The sequence below is a fragment of the Hetaerina americana genome, unplaced genomic scaffold (genome assembly GCF_022747635.1).
Source record: "Hetaerina americana unplaced genomic scaffold, ioHetAmer1.1.p SCAF_10, whole genome shotgun sequence".
In the NCBI taxonomy this organism is placed as follows: Eukaryota; Metazoa; Arthropoda; class Insecta; order Odonata; family Calopterygidae; genus Hetaerina; species Hetaerina americana.
The window spans coordinates 8468270-8483463 of NW_027286070.1; the positions used below are offsets into that span (position 1 = coordinate 8468270).

The 15194-nt window shown below is 38.2% G+C and overlaps 1 protein-coding gene across 1 annotated transcript in view; it reads left to right on the forward strand.

Moving 5' to 3' along the window:
- LOC139699970 (uncharacterized) overlaps nucleotides 1-13306 on the forward strand; it is a 223038-nt gene extending 209732 nt beyond the window's left edge. Inside the window, exons 3-4 of the mRNA XM_071598376.1 lie at nucleotides 6534-6664; nucleotides 9697-13306. Of these exons, the coding sequence (XP_071454477.1) occupies nucleotides 6534-6664; nucleotides 9697-9993 (428 nt within the window). The 3' untranslated portion in view covers nucleotides 9994-13306. The remainder of the gene's footprint in view (nucleotides 1-6533; nucleotides 6665-9696) is intronic.
- The last annotated feature ends 1888 nt before the right edge of the window (nucleotides 13307-15194 follow it).

Here is a 15194-nt window from a genome sequence, read left to right on the forward strand (position 1 = left end):
CTATCTTTCGTCAGGCTGTTATCGTTCGACCTAACTGGTATGGATGACCCTGCCAGGAGCCAGCGGGGAAGGGGTCTAGGGGTCATTGGAACAAAAAAGCCCTTCCAACACGTCGTGTAGTCCATAGGAAGGTTCATCCATTATATTTCCTTAGAGAAAGGGTCTCTATGTTTAACATGGGCTCTTATGAATAACGGAGTAAAAATATTTTTATACGCACAATTTGTTAAACTTTACCCCGTATTTTTGATAAACTAACTTTTATCAGATTATTGTCTTGCTATTTCTTTTCCGAAAATAATGCACTCTTATTCCTGAACCTCCCCAGGAAGATAAAGATACCTTTAATGGCACATCAATTTAGAATTTTTTCGCGGAAAGGTTAAACTAGCGGCGGGGTTTAAAAGTTTTGGGAATTTATTCATCCTTTCTCAGGTTAAAGATATAGGAAAATGTTTATTAGGCTCCATCATAGGTCAATCATATGGTTTCCTAGTGAAATAGGACATAGGGTAAAATTTTTGTGGGACTCATTTATCTATTGATAAAATATATTTTCCCAATAACTTGTATAAGTAAATGGTATTACAATTTCCTAAGCACTGAAAACTTCCCCTGGTAATGTCGAGTCAGGGTCCACAATAGGCCATCAATTTAACCGCAAATTATGCATTATTCTGAAGAAATAGAGACTCGTTCAACAATATGAAAATAACTTTTAACTGTTTGTAATAATACGTACATGATACCCGGCAAGCCACCACTAGGGGGTATGGCAGGGGATGATCATACCAAAGACTAGATTGACCTAAAATACAGGTCAAAATGGAACCTGTTCTTTCCCATTAAAGCGGTCTAACAACGCCATTCTGATCCGTTCTCTTTCTTGGGAAAAAATGGCATCTTAAATCTACAGGGTTCGTCCGGAAAATAAGTGTACTGATTTTTTTCCGCCGCTCCAGGCGCGCCCAGCACTGCTCTGACGGGCTGCGATTGGAGGGGGGTATGTTGGCAAGCGACGCTGAAAAACGAAGTCGGCTCTGAGCTGTGGTGTAGTGAGGAGCTCTGTTAACGCGAACCTCCACGCTCGACCCACGTCACGGAACGCGATGCCGAAGTTTTTGGAGCAGCGTTATTCCATCAAATTTGCGGTAAAGCTTGGGAAACCGTCTACCGAAACTGTCGGTATGATTAACCAGGCTTACGGGGAGTCAGCCATGTCCAGAAACATGATCTTTCGGTGGCACAAGATATTCGTGGAGGGCAGAGAAGAGGTCGACGACGAACCACGGCCTGGACGCCCATCAACGACACTCACCGACGAAAATGTGCGAAAAGTTCGCGATGTACTGAACTCTGATCGTCGTCTTAGTGTTCGGATGATAGCAGAGCAGTGTAATGTGCCAAAAACAATAGTGCACGAGATTATTAGGCACCAATTACAGATGCGAAAAATTTGTGCAAAGTTGGTACCGAAAGTGCTCAGTGATGATCAAAGACTCAATCGTTTGGAAATCGCGACACAACTTGCGGATCACTGCAAAAATGATCCACATTTTTTAGAGAACGTTGTTTCGGGTGACGAGACGTGGATCTTTGAGTAAGACCCGGAGTCGAAGAGACAAAGTGCGGAGTGGCCCACCCCATCATCACCCCGTCAAAAGAAAGCTCGCATGAGCAAATCTCGGAACAAGGCGATGCTCATTGTCTTTTTTGACAAAAGGGGAGTCGTCCACTACGAACTTGTACCTGAACGACAAACTGTAAATGCTGCATTTTACGTCCAAGTGCTCGACAGGCTTCGAAAACGAGTCGCCCGCGTCCGGCCAGCGATCAAAAACATCTGGCGGCTGCATCACGACAATGCGCCGTCTCACACCGCGCTTGTCGTGTCGGACTTCTTGGCCAAGCACGGCGTGGCAACGCTGTCGCACCCGCCCTACAGCCCGGACTTGGCACCACCGGACTTCTTTCTGTTCCCGAAGATAAAGAGGAGTTTGAAAGGAACGCGATACGGGACTTTGGACGCCGTCAAAGAGGCCGTGACGACGTGTCTTCGAGAGGTTCCCGATGATGCCTTCGCGGGAGCGTTCCAGGAATGGGAACGCCGCTGGAACAAGTGTATCGACTCACAAGGGTCCTATTTTGAGGAATATTAGCTTAAGATATGTAAAAGTGTAATAAATTTTTTTTCCTGAGCTCAGTACACTTATTTTCCGGATGAACCCTGTATCTGTTCTACTCTAGGTTCCTCTAATTTTATTTACTTAATCTCTCCTACTGTAGTCCGATGATAAAGGCGCATTTTAAATATCATCGCTAAAGAGATACCCTTCCTCATAATGCATGACATTTTATCTGTAGTTTAACCTTTCCTTGATTGAGTGAATCTGATTCAAGCTCCTCTAATAATTTTGATACGCCACTCAGTTTTTCATTATTGAGTTTAATTAATCTAGCTTAACTATGCTGCCCGCGATCCAATTTCCAGAATCAATTAAAGTCCATAAGGATCCAAGGTACTAGAAGCATATTCTAAGTTGATAACGATATGAACGATAAAATTTCTATAACCGATGTTTTCAGGCTTAACTTTGTGAAAATACATTATCACTGGAGTCAAAATACCAAAGTGGAAATATACATTGGCCTTTTTACTTCAGTGATAAAATTTTTCGTTAAATATTAACGCAGAATATTTTTTGTTCAATGTTAAATTTAATTTAATTTATAAGTATAAAGTGAATAAAAAACTCATTGATACTTATATCCCAAGAACCTTACGTAGGAGTGAACAGACGTAATTAAAAAAAAGACTTGCAACTAGAGAGTCGAACAAATAGGTAGGATGCTAGAGGAGTCGAAAAGAGTAATTTTTATATCTGCAGGCTATTGATGGCTACACACTGTGCAACATCCAATACATGTGTACACTGGTCAATGTACAAATTCGAAAGTTTTATATCATCTTAAAGATTGTGTTCAGAGGACTTGCGAGTCAACGACGTAGCTTTGAGAACCGGGCTTTTGGCATTCCCCGGCCACTGAGGGTTAGCGTGCGCTCGGCATTCAAGGGGAGGAGGCGCGCTGAGGAGGGAGGTGTAGCTGGGAGAAATGGCGAAGTGGATTTCCAAGCCCTGGGAGATGTGGCGCGGGGGGAAAGAGACGAAGCCCTGGGAATGAGGGCCCTGACCCCCTGAGCGCAATGCGAGAGCATTAAGTGGGTTTGTGCGGGCACACTTAGTGCCCTCGTGACCTGAGGTCTCCCTCGCAGTCGCAATCTTGAATCCCACGGAGGAAGGGAGACAGATTCGCTGCCTGGTGCGATTTTAGTTCCTCTTACGGAAGGAAAATTTTCTCCGAATTACGTTCAATTTGCCTTCCACAAGAAACGTAACGGTCGTCATGACCGCGGCAAACGTTTACATTGCATTTTACATTACATAGTACCCTTCAGGTTACCGTTATGCTGTGTGGTAGGGGGCGATTACACAAAAGACTACTATTGACCCAAAATACTTTCCCCCAAGAGCTGTCGGACAACATTATTGTTATCCCTTATCTTTGGTGTGAAACATGGCATGTTAAATATCTTCTACACGTAACTCCTTTAATTTTATTTACGTAATCTCTGCTACCGATTTCGATGGTGATAACACATTTTTAATATGATTGCTAAATAGACATACTTCCAAATAATTCAAGAAATTTAATTTGTAGTTCAAATTTCGCTTCATTGAGTTAATCCGATCCTCGCTCCTCGAATAATTTCAATAAGCTACTTAGTTTTTCATAACAATGTTTTACAAATCTAGCCTTTATACGATGCACGCGATATTAATGTATTCGTCAGACAATCTTAATGTTTCCTCCTCAATCCAAGCATCGAACTTGCTTCGAACGTGGACAGTTTATTTTCCATCAGATATACAAGCCCTAGTTCATACAAATCCCGATCTAAAATTTCTTGGGCATATTAAATTGAATTAGGAATTGGGATTGCACTTTTTTAATCGGAACTCAAGTTCAGGTAACACGCACAGTACTGTAGAAAGAGCAATGAATGATGAGTAGCTGTAGAATATTTATTACAAGTGTAATAAGGAGGAATTTTGCCGGTCAATTTTGTTCATTCAAATGAATTTCTTTTGAATGAAAACCTTTTCCATCAAAAATTTAATAGTCATAGTTGCAGGATTTACATTGATATTGGTTCTTTTAGTGTTTGCATCTGTCCCGTTTTCTATTTGTTATAATTTTGCTTTTGTTTCATTATTTATCACAATAAATAAATATTGCGAGCATAGATATTTTAACTGAACTTCTACATTTAAAATGATTGACTGTTCCATCATTGAATAAACAGATAGTCATGGTACTGATGCAATATTAGAACAAACTTTGCAAATAGGGATAGTTTAACTTATATTCAGAAGTTACGGCGCAGAGAACTAGGCATATGTGATGTAAAACGGGGATTGTAAAATACCCTGGGAGCGGCCTTCACGTAACTTAGGTTGTGTGTAAAACATTATATTTGATGATGTCAGTTGGTTTTACGAGATTTCAATGAAGTCATTTCGGTTTACCTGGTAAATATTCCAATGAAAATGCATAATTTTGACATATAACCAGTATATTTATTCGATGTTGACTAAAATTATGATATTTCGTGTCCTCATTGATAAGCGAAGCAATCCTTGTGATGAAAAACAAACAGCAAGTCAAGTTATCGATGTTTTAATACTTTAATTTTTTGTGCCTGCTTTCAATTAGGCAGTATACAAATCTAGAAAACTTGTTAGATTTTAGAAATAACTTAAAGTTAACTAATTTAATAAAACTAAATTTCGTGAAATTAAAAATGAAAAAACTCAAACATAAACTTTTGTCGATTGTAGTCGAGGGTGTGTTATTGTCGTAATTTTATTAGTGACGTGAACTTGGAATGAATTCGCTCTCGTAAATCTCTCCGTTTTTTATTACAAGTCGCCAAATACGTACTTCCATCCAGGAGCTCCAAAAAGGGATTTGTGTTCCTTTCTCGATTCATAAAAACCATCTGTTATTACGAAAAAATTGAAAATAATCATCGGACTAAAGAAAATCCACCATTATTATCTTTAAAATGCGCATCTTTGGTCCATTTCCCCCCCACCAAACACTCCAGCGGTAGCTTGCTGGGTACTATGTGATATAAAAATTGAAATATTACGTCTATAAATAAAGCTATGGATTTTTGAATACTATGAACGCTGAATACGCTGAAAATAGTCAACTCTTATTTTTGAACTGATTATCAAAAATCTGCCTGAGCTAATTGCGGTTGTTACACACATACATCTACATCAGCAATCACCTTGCTCCAACCAATATAAACAATTTACTCTTTCCTAAGTTATACCCAATTATTGATCATAAAGGTTTTCTACAAAATTCAAATCAATTTTATATAAAATACAATTGAAACTTTGATAGTTTTTGTAAAGATTTTGAGTGGAGTGACTCTGTGTTGGCTACAATCCACCCGTCAATATTCTCCAGGAAAGTGCAATTGGACCTCTTTTACTGCCTTATTACGTCAACGACATAAAATTATTGGTTGATAGTAGGACATGTTCATTTTCCGACAGCGCAGTGAAGTAGAATAAACAGATATCCTTAATACTATGAACGCTGGTGCGGAACTTGTTCATAGCAATTAAACTTCAAAAAGTTCATAGTGATGGATTTTTTGAATGAAAGCATTTCCCTTTGGAACGCCTGCTGTTTAAGGAATACAGAAATTGAAAGTGTCGACTCCATTAAATACGTTCTTAGGCGTGACCCTCACTCATGGGCTTCTCCTTGGTTAAGCATATACGAGGAATATGTGGACAATGTAGCAAAAATTATAATTATTTCGAAGAATATTGGGGAAATGCTTGGTTATATCCCAGGGTACCATGCATGAATGTCTATAATATTCTAACGTTAATGCTCGAATGTTTAGTGTGGTTCCTCTAGGCCTAGAACTCGGGCTATTTTTTATCTTCGACCGATACCCAACCATATCTGATGGTCGTGACCACCTTTATCAAGGAAGAGAGGGACAGAACTCTGTCCCTCTCTTCCTTGATAAAGGTGGTCACGACCACCGAAAATTCGAAAAATAGTGAGTCTTTTTTTTGTGTGTTTCTGTGTTTTTGTCTGTGTCCACTAGTGCTAAGTGTTATACATTATTATTCAAGTCCGTGAGACTTTCAAAAAGTGTTATATATATATATATGTTTATATATATATATATATATATATATATATATATATATATATATATATACACATATATGTGACAAATTTGTACTGTGTGATGGAAGAACAATTTTTGTCACCCTCAGTCTATTCGCTGCTACTCAAGGTGGACATTTTTTATTTAGGCTGGGAATGTTGAACAACATCTAGAATACGGGAAAAACTGCAGTCTCTCTCCAGCTGACCTTTTCGTATGTTATATTCCCTACCTCATCTATCTCTCTTTTTTCTCTCTCTCGTAGGCGAGTGGTTCTGCCACACGCTGCACATAATGGACTCCCGAGGCGAGAGCGTCGTGGTGCACAAGAAGTGTGCGGACGACATCGAGTGCTCGTCCCAAGGCGTCGGATGCCTGCAGATCGACGCCCAGAAGGTATCTCTAACACATAACAGCCTCTGGTTAAGCTTAAGACCCCATATCGCGGCTCAAAGGTGGTATGTTTACACCCTGGCAATGTGCCTTCCGGAAGCTAAAAGCATCCCCGTCTCCGTGAATAATTTGTCTTTTTGTAAAGGCTACTTTATTCATGGATTTCAACAATGCGACGCTGTCCCATTTGAGTGGAAACGTACTCTTCAATGTACATAATTCTTAAAACTATGTAATTGCATAAACATCACAGGATTAGGCTTCACTTCTTGGAGGTTTCGGTTGTCTATTGTTTAAATAAAATAGAGAAGTACGTTTCAACAGAATTTACTGAAAACTTCGCATTTCACGTTTATATAAATGGATGGAAAAGTACTTCTCTCTTTTATTAAAAATATTGACATACAATATTAGTTAGACTATCATTTCAAATTACACGTGGTGTCTTTATTGCAGCCAAAAACTCTTATTATTTCCAGGACTGAGGTTATTCTAAATAATGATTTGGAAAGCGTTTGGTGTTCCATTAAAATTTCTGCATCCAAAAGACTCTTTGTACAAGGTTTAAGCAACTTACACATCGCTGAAAGACAAAAATAATTCTATACTATAACCAAACCAGTAAATCAAGGTTTCTCATTCAAAAATCGACGATCCTGAAGCTATAATCAGTGGGGATTCCACTGTTCCTTTAATTGATTGGAGTACATATACTTTTAAAGCAGAGGGTAAAGACAAATGTACCTCCAAGTCGGTATTAAAGTCTATTACGTTGAACTGCGTATATCAACTTGATACTTACCAAATAGGGGCGGTAATATTCTTCATTTGTTAGTGGAGAAAATATCCGGAATAGAAATTATTGAAGAAATTAGCGGCCCCAAAGCAGTAAATGTGACGTTTTTCCTATATGGGGTCTGAAATAAGAAACCCAAGATAAAAATTTATTTAGGATTAGCTGAACTTTTAAACGAGAATCTAAAAGCATTTCGGTCCGTTACCACAGAGGTTCATCGAAATAAGTCTGCAGTGAGTTCACTCAAAAATGATTAACGGAAAAGATTCATCAGCAATTTGTAAAAGACTAAGATATTACATATTAGATTATTTTACATTAAATATTATTATATATTCCTTCTTTCAAAGCGTCTTCACCAATAATTCACCGAATGTCCCGAGAGCTTACAATATCGTTCCCTCCAAACGATACCCAAAATGGAAGTTTCATATAATGCAATAGAACGTTGGTTGAAAAACAAGGAACAAATACCCTGGGCCCCATCAAATATCAGCTCGTATATTTAAGGAGCTACGTCAGCTCAGACTAACACCGGAAACTACACCGCATCTAGAATCCAAATTTTAGAACACCAATGTAGATCTCAAAGTTCCCAGTGGCTGTTAAACGGCTTACTAACACCTACAGATTTAATAATGAAGACTAAACATTTACAGATTCATTTTCCTCACACCCACATCATGCCAGGTTTGGAACGTATATTCTTAGTTTGTTTCTGAGACATCTTAATATTCAAGCGTAATTGATGAAAAAGGAACATGGAATTCGAAAGGGTAAATCCTGCGGGACAAAAATTGCGCGTTTTGTTGGTGATATCCTTGGTTCATGAGGAGCAATGCTCCTAAGATAAAAAAAATATCGATCTCATAGTATACAAGTCACAAAGATAGAAGCGTATGGCATACATAAAATATCCTGGGTTAGATAAAAGAATTTTTGAATGGTCGGGTGAAAAGAGGAGTCATAGATGGAGTTAGCTCAAATGCAGTAGAATTTACTTCAAGTGTTCCCCAGGGAAGTGTTATCAGACATTTGTATTCCTTCCTCACGTTAACGACATCGCCTCCGAGGTGGTAACATACGTTTATTTGCCAGCGAAGCAGTTATTTACAGAAGTATGGGTAATCCTGAGGATAAAGTAGCTTTAGCAAATGACATAAATATTATGCAACGTTGGCAATTAGAAATAAGCAGAAAAAAGTGCGTCGTGATGAATACTTGGAGTAAAAGCAATTACTTATGAACACCTATTCCATCAGGAATACCGAAATACAAAGTGTATGCCTGATTAAATACTTAAGTTTGGCGGTTAGGAGGGATCAGTCGTTTTGCGCTCCTGGGAGCGAGGCGACCGTTACTTGACCGCCAGGCACCCCAACCAGGAATGATATTTTGGCAAAAATGTATGAAGAGTATTCGTATTAAATAAGTTCCTGCTGGAAAGCTCAATCCCAGCAGAAATGACCATGGTATTCTTTACTAGACACACGCTACACGTAGACTTGAAGATGACGATGAAAGTCGAAACCCGGGTCGTATCGAAATAAAATTTCCGTGAAATCACAAAGTTACTATTTTATTCATTTCCAATATGAATCGATTCTATTGAGTTACGCCTAAAACTATCAATTGTAAATACTTAAGCGTTACCCTCATTCATGATCTCTCATGGGTGCAACATATATGAGAAACATGTGGACAAGTTAACAAAAAAGTAGGACTTACAGGTAGAGCATTGGGAAAATATAACGAAAAAGTTAAATGGCGACGTTATTTTTCACTGGTTAGGCCTCTTTTAGAATATCCTACTAGTATATGGAATCTACATGAAACTAGATTCGAATCACGTGAAACAGAATGTAATATAAGACGAAGCAATTTGCCAGAAATAAATATCATTCATGCTTTGCAATTTTTTAACTCCCAGGGATATGTAAAAAATAGAAATCTTTTGAAACAATAATTTGTATCAAGAGTTATTCCTTCTATCTGGAAGAAGAAGAAGGGTTTTATTTATATTACTTAAAGAATACCATGGTCATTTCTACTGTGATTGAATTTTACGGCTGAAATTTATTTTATACGAATACTCTTCATAGTTGCCAAAATGTCGTTCCTGGTTGGGGTGCTTGGCGGTCACCTCGGTGACCGCCAATGGGTCGCCTCGCTCCCAGGCGCGCAAAACGACTGCTCCCTCCTAACCACCAACCATCCTATTTCTCTCTTTCCTCCCCAGATCTGCGTATCCTGCTGCGATGAGATGTATTGCAACGCATCCGTGCCGACCAACCACAGCAACGCAGTGCTGACGGCCAGGAGGCGCCACTCGCACCGCGGCTCCTCCTCAAACCCCGGGGGATCAGGGGCTCACGCCGGTGCCTCGCCCTCCTCCTCCATGCCCCCAAGTGGCGCCGGCGCCAGGGCCGGACCCGTCATGAGGGGTCTTAACTACGCGTGGGACGCCTCCCTTCGTTTCTCCTCGGTCATCCTCTCCATCCTCACGACGAACATGCAGCGATTTGCGCTCCAATAATCGACACGCCGGGCAACGAGGAACCACCGGCGCCGCCGAGGAAGGCGCCCGAACCACGGTCGGGTTTGGCCGGCGGCGAGCGGAGCCATCGGAGACTCGGGCGACCCGTCGGGTGGGAGAGGGGGAAAGGCCGTGCGTCATCCGGACGATTGGCCGCGGGGCCCACGTGCGATACGAGCCTTGGTGCTGGGGTGATCGTCAGGGTGGACGTGTGCACCGCCGATCTGGTTCGAACTCATAATAGGAAAAGAAATGATTATGTATGCATGTAATATGAATCCAATAATGTTGGTATTGTTTAAAAAAACAAAAAGGAATGGTTCTACGAGACTTGAAGAACATTTTGTAAAGAAGACAAGACTGCAAAATGACGGTGAGAACTAACTGCCGTTCGTGCTACTCTTGTTCATAATATGTAGCTGGTGAAGAGTCCGATAAAACATTTTAAAAAAACGAATAAAAAAAACTTACATTGAATGTTAGGTGGGATCGAATATTTAAAAATGAAATCCATATTCGGGGAACGATTACGCTGCAAACAAACATGTTATACGTCTCTCCATTTAAAAAAAACCCGAACGTTCAAGAAATTTCCGGGTGTGGACAAGATGTGGTCTCCCTTTCTGGCCTCTAAAATCATTCATTGCTATAACTGTACCGACATATTTGTTCTTTTTTAAATCGATAGAATAAACCGTAGTTTGAAGAGGGATATGTCTGGAATGTTTTATATTGTCGGGGGATATGGAATTATTGATTGAAGAATAAACATAGTCGATGCAAGGCAAGGGTTTGACGTGTAAAGTAATTTGATCTTTCAGAAATTAATTCGTTGTCATATCGGAATTTTACGTCTGTTGATGTAAATTGGTTATTGGAATTAAAACTGTCTATCAAGACAAATTTATATGGCTAGGAAACGTAGCACTCAACATACTGACTAAATTTTAGGGCTTGAAATTTTTTTTGCAAATAATAACGGGATTTCAAATTTTTCAAATGTGGTATCTCGATGAATTCTACAAGAGAAAACATTCATGTTAAGTTATTTCTGAGTTATTTTGTATTCCGACATTTAAAATGTCGAAAAAAAGCTCAAGCCACTTAAAGAGAATCTATTTGGCAATTTTAACTAGATAGTTGTATTTTTTATTTTTACAATGAAGTATTGGTGAATTTTAATTTTCAAATCTGAACCCGGAAGTCACGTATGTGAGTTGGAGGATGGAGAAATAAGACCTCCTTTGCTTCAAATACCAATTATAGATGTATAGATGATTTTTTTCTAATGATAGTCAACATTTTTTTTAATCCAATAAATTAAATGTGGAGTCAGGCTGATTGATATATTTCATGCTGTCCGAAGGCAGTAGTTGGAATCCCTTCAGAGTAGTAAACATCTTGTTTCATTCCGTTGCTGTAATGATTTGTCACGCATGGTTATTAGGCGGAAATTTCTAAGAAAAAAAAGGTTATTCCACTTGTAATCGCGTTATTCATTCTTTAATTCAATGGATGTTGAAATACTAACATTTTGTTAATTTTAATAAATTATGTAGCACGTGCTGATACAATGTAATTCTCACTCAAACAATATATATATATACATATATACGTCTCGAAATGAGTGATCCGGGGGAATGAAACACGTGAAAAATTTTAACCTAATGTTTAGATGACTGCGAGACTAAAAGTATGCGCCGAACACGGCTAAATTCACGTTTTAAAGCGGCCATTGAAACTCCCTTTCGATAATTTGCGATTATTGAGAAAATTTCGGAGGCTTAAAACTATTCAATAAGGCATGCGTTAACTATCAATTGAACGATAGATATTTTGTATTCAATGCCGAAGCCATTGACTTATTTTATGGGTTACCTCGTGTCTTTTTTAAATCAATTAATTTCCGCTATCAACCAGTTGTTCTTCTGCACTTCGGGAATACTTAGTAGCCGTTGCCAATGAAGAGGTTAGTTATTTCCACATTATTTTCACCACTAATCTCTTAAGTATTCCATGCACTTTATGTAATGTTCGTGTGTTTAAGACATTATTAATCGATTAAAGGACAAACACTGCCAATATAAATGAAAGACCGAATTATGTCTAATGGTTCTGGCGAGTTGTCAGTAGTGCACAAACTAGGCCTCATGCTAAGCATTAATTTGCCCCATGCAGATAATATTGCAAAGTTTGTACCACGCTGGACGTTAACGCTAGCCTTCAAAATTTTGAAAAAGCCGGAGGATTACTTTAAGTTTCTGAAGGCTTAAAATGTGCGCAGCATTGAATATCATGATAGCCGGGGATAATTTTTTTTGTTTCCGTTTGTTAACGAAGTCATCATCCGTTTTGTGCTTATAGATGATGCAAATTTAGGAGATGTCATCCAAATGATGTTTCTTGATTTAAGAATAAATGCGTTCAATTTCCGTTTGCCTCAAATAATCGACATAAAAGTGGCTCACGTCATTTTTACCCTTAGATATCACGGAATGGATCTCCCCACAAATATTCTTACACCGCAATCACAAATTCGATTGCTAATCCTAACGTGGGCATGAATCATGATGAAGATAATTTACACACGTTGTCCCTCATCCGCCAAATACTTCCCAAAAATGTAAAAATCAATCCCTTCGGCTAATTTCTTCCATAGGTAGGTGAGGTACCATTATTATTTGCAAGGAATATAAAAGTTCATTATAACAACGATTATAAAATGGTAGGTGTTGTGTATGAAATGATGTTTCATTGTTATCTAAAAATATCTTTCCTTATCAAAACCGCCACTGTTTTTGGGGAGGCGGCTACGTAGGCTACACCCTTAGGTTATACCACAAATGCATAAGCATCCAAAATTTATCAAAAATTCGTTATCATCCCTTTCTCTCTCTCTTTTTCAAGTATTTGGTTAATAATAAACTGAAGTAACTGAGAGAGAGAAATAATTTGAATGAATCATGAACGAGAATAGTTATACTGTTGGTTATCGCTATTATCGTTTAGGTTTACGAGATACATGGTTAGTACGGCGCAATACTAACACTGAAATGCTTGCAAAGCCTCCAAGCGGAGAATCAGCACCGGACTCTCCTGCAGGATCTGTTCAAATGGACACTCCATTTCATGAAACGAGTATGTTGGTTAATTCAAGTGTCACCGTTAAATTTACTGCTCATTGTTACGCAAGAAGTTTACGGCAACCTGTGTTTTTCTGTTCCCTTGCAAATTGAAACGCAATACAATGCCGATGGTCTATGTTAACACGTGATATTAATACAATTTCATGTTCAATAAAAAGTTGGTTTATTAATAACTGTTGTTCATATTTCAAATCCCTTCTTACTATAAAGACTCCTATTGGTAAAAGACTTCTTCAAAGAACTCAGCAGAGAAAAATTTCGTATAAGGTAAGTATGCAAAATGAATGATACTCGGATGGATGTGAAACTCCGATCAATGATGAACAACAACGATGACAAAGTATTGTCAATTATAAGGCACCACATCGCACTGTCTTCGTTTACCTCCCTGCCCTCTTTTAATATGTTATGACCCAAGAAACTATTACCACCTCGTCTTTACAAAACGTTACGATTGTGTGTATAACATTTTTCGAGGAAACGTAAATGAATGAAAGGAAATTTGAAAAATGCGATCAAATAGGTATATTTTGAAAATTGACTCTTGGTTGCTGAGGAAAATTCACGTTTTTACCTACTAAACAGCATTCTTACTAACACTAATACATTTTAAGACTCTTTATCCGTAAATGTTAAAAGATATCGAAATTGTACATTTGTCTATAAGAAATTATACTAAAGAAAAAATGCTTTATATAAAATAATCGACACATCTTGTCAAATCTAAATTCATAAAAACTTCCAAAATTTACCTTTTATAGTCAAGAATTATAAATATATTGAAAACGTACTTCCAAATAACGCTAAAAGATGCGTATGAATATATTTTATATTTTTTTAACAAAAGGATAGCATTACAGCAATCTAAAGCATAGCTTGTTTCAAAACTCTGGCATTCCAAATTTTTAATCAGTATTTTTTTCAACTGAAGATACCAGTGTCACCCATATGAGCCAATGTAAATTTTTTTGGGAGAAAGTATGGTAACTCCAATGCAAAAATTGCAGCCATTAAAACTACTTATTTAAAAAATTCAGTCACTCGACATTCTCTGGTGATTTGTGCACGATAACTTCGAGGTGTTTCCCAAATTGAGAGGAAAATGATTGTAGAGCATCCAATCTACATTGAACCTTTTACTTAATATGCAAGGTCCCCTATCACAAAATAATTTTGTTCCATTAAAAAATTTGATTCCATTGGTTGAATCTGAGGTCCTTCAGACCCTTAAGAGGCTGTCAAATCAATGTCAACGCTGTCTCCGGGAGTGCACACCAATGCACTTTATTTCAGAAATCTATCGAATTTATTCGTTGTGGGCGTCAATGTACATGTATGTATCGGTAGAAATTTGCCAAAGCAGGTTTGTCGCTATTAATATTGTAATTTTTTACTCATAATAAATAGTGCCTGCTATCGTAACTTACTCTTTCAACTGCTTCTTTTAATAGTAAAATTATTTACCAGTCATCTTCCATGTCCTGCTTAGTCCCGCCAAAATAAATTTTCAAACAAAAATTTCCAGAAAATATAATATTACGAGCAATTAAACGCAATTAATTACAAATTTAGGCAGCAAATGAACATTCGGAAATCTAATCCAAAACGGAAAAAATTAAAGTCAAAGTTTTCTTTTATAATAATTTCAAAAAGTTTTATATTTAAAATTATTAATGTAATTTCAATTTTTTAAAATATACATCGTAAATGCGACAATAAACTTTTCTTGGATCGCATAATTCTCATTCATATATTTTGTTTTACTTTCCTGTCCATATTAAACAGCCTTCTGACCTTCCTTATCATGGAATCCACTTGCTATTCGTTGAATACACGCGAAGAAGGGGGAAGGGGGAGAGAATGGAGAGAGGGGGAGTCAAGGGAGAATGACGGGAGCGCTACCTGTTGCCCTCCGCTCCTAAGCGAGCACCCCTCCCGGTCCTCGCTAACGCTCCCCACCATCCGGCGATAGCCAACATCTCCCTCCCCTCCCTAGCCTACAGGCTAGGCTACTACATATTTTGATTTATCGTCGGGCGAACGCTATCAACGGGT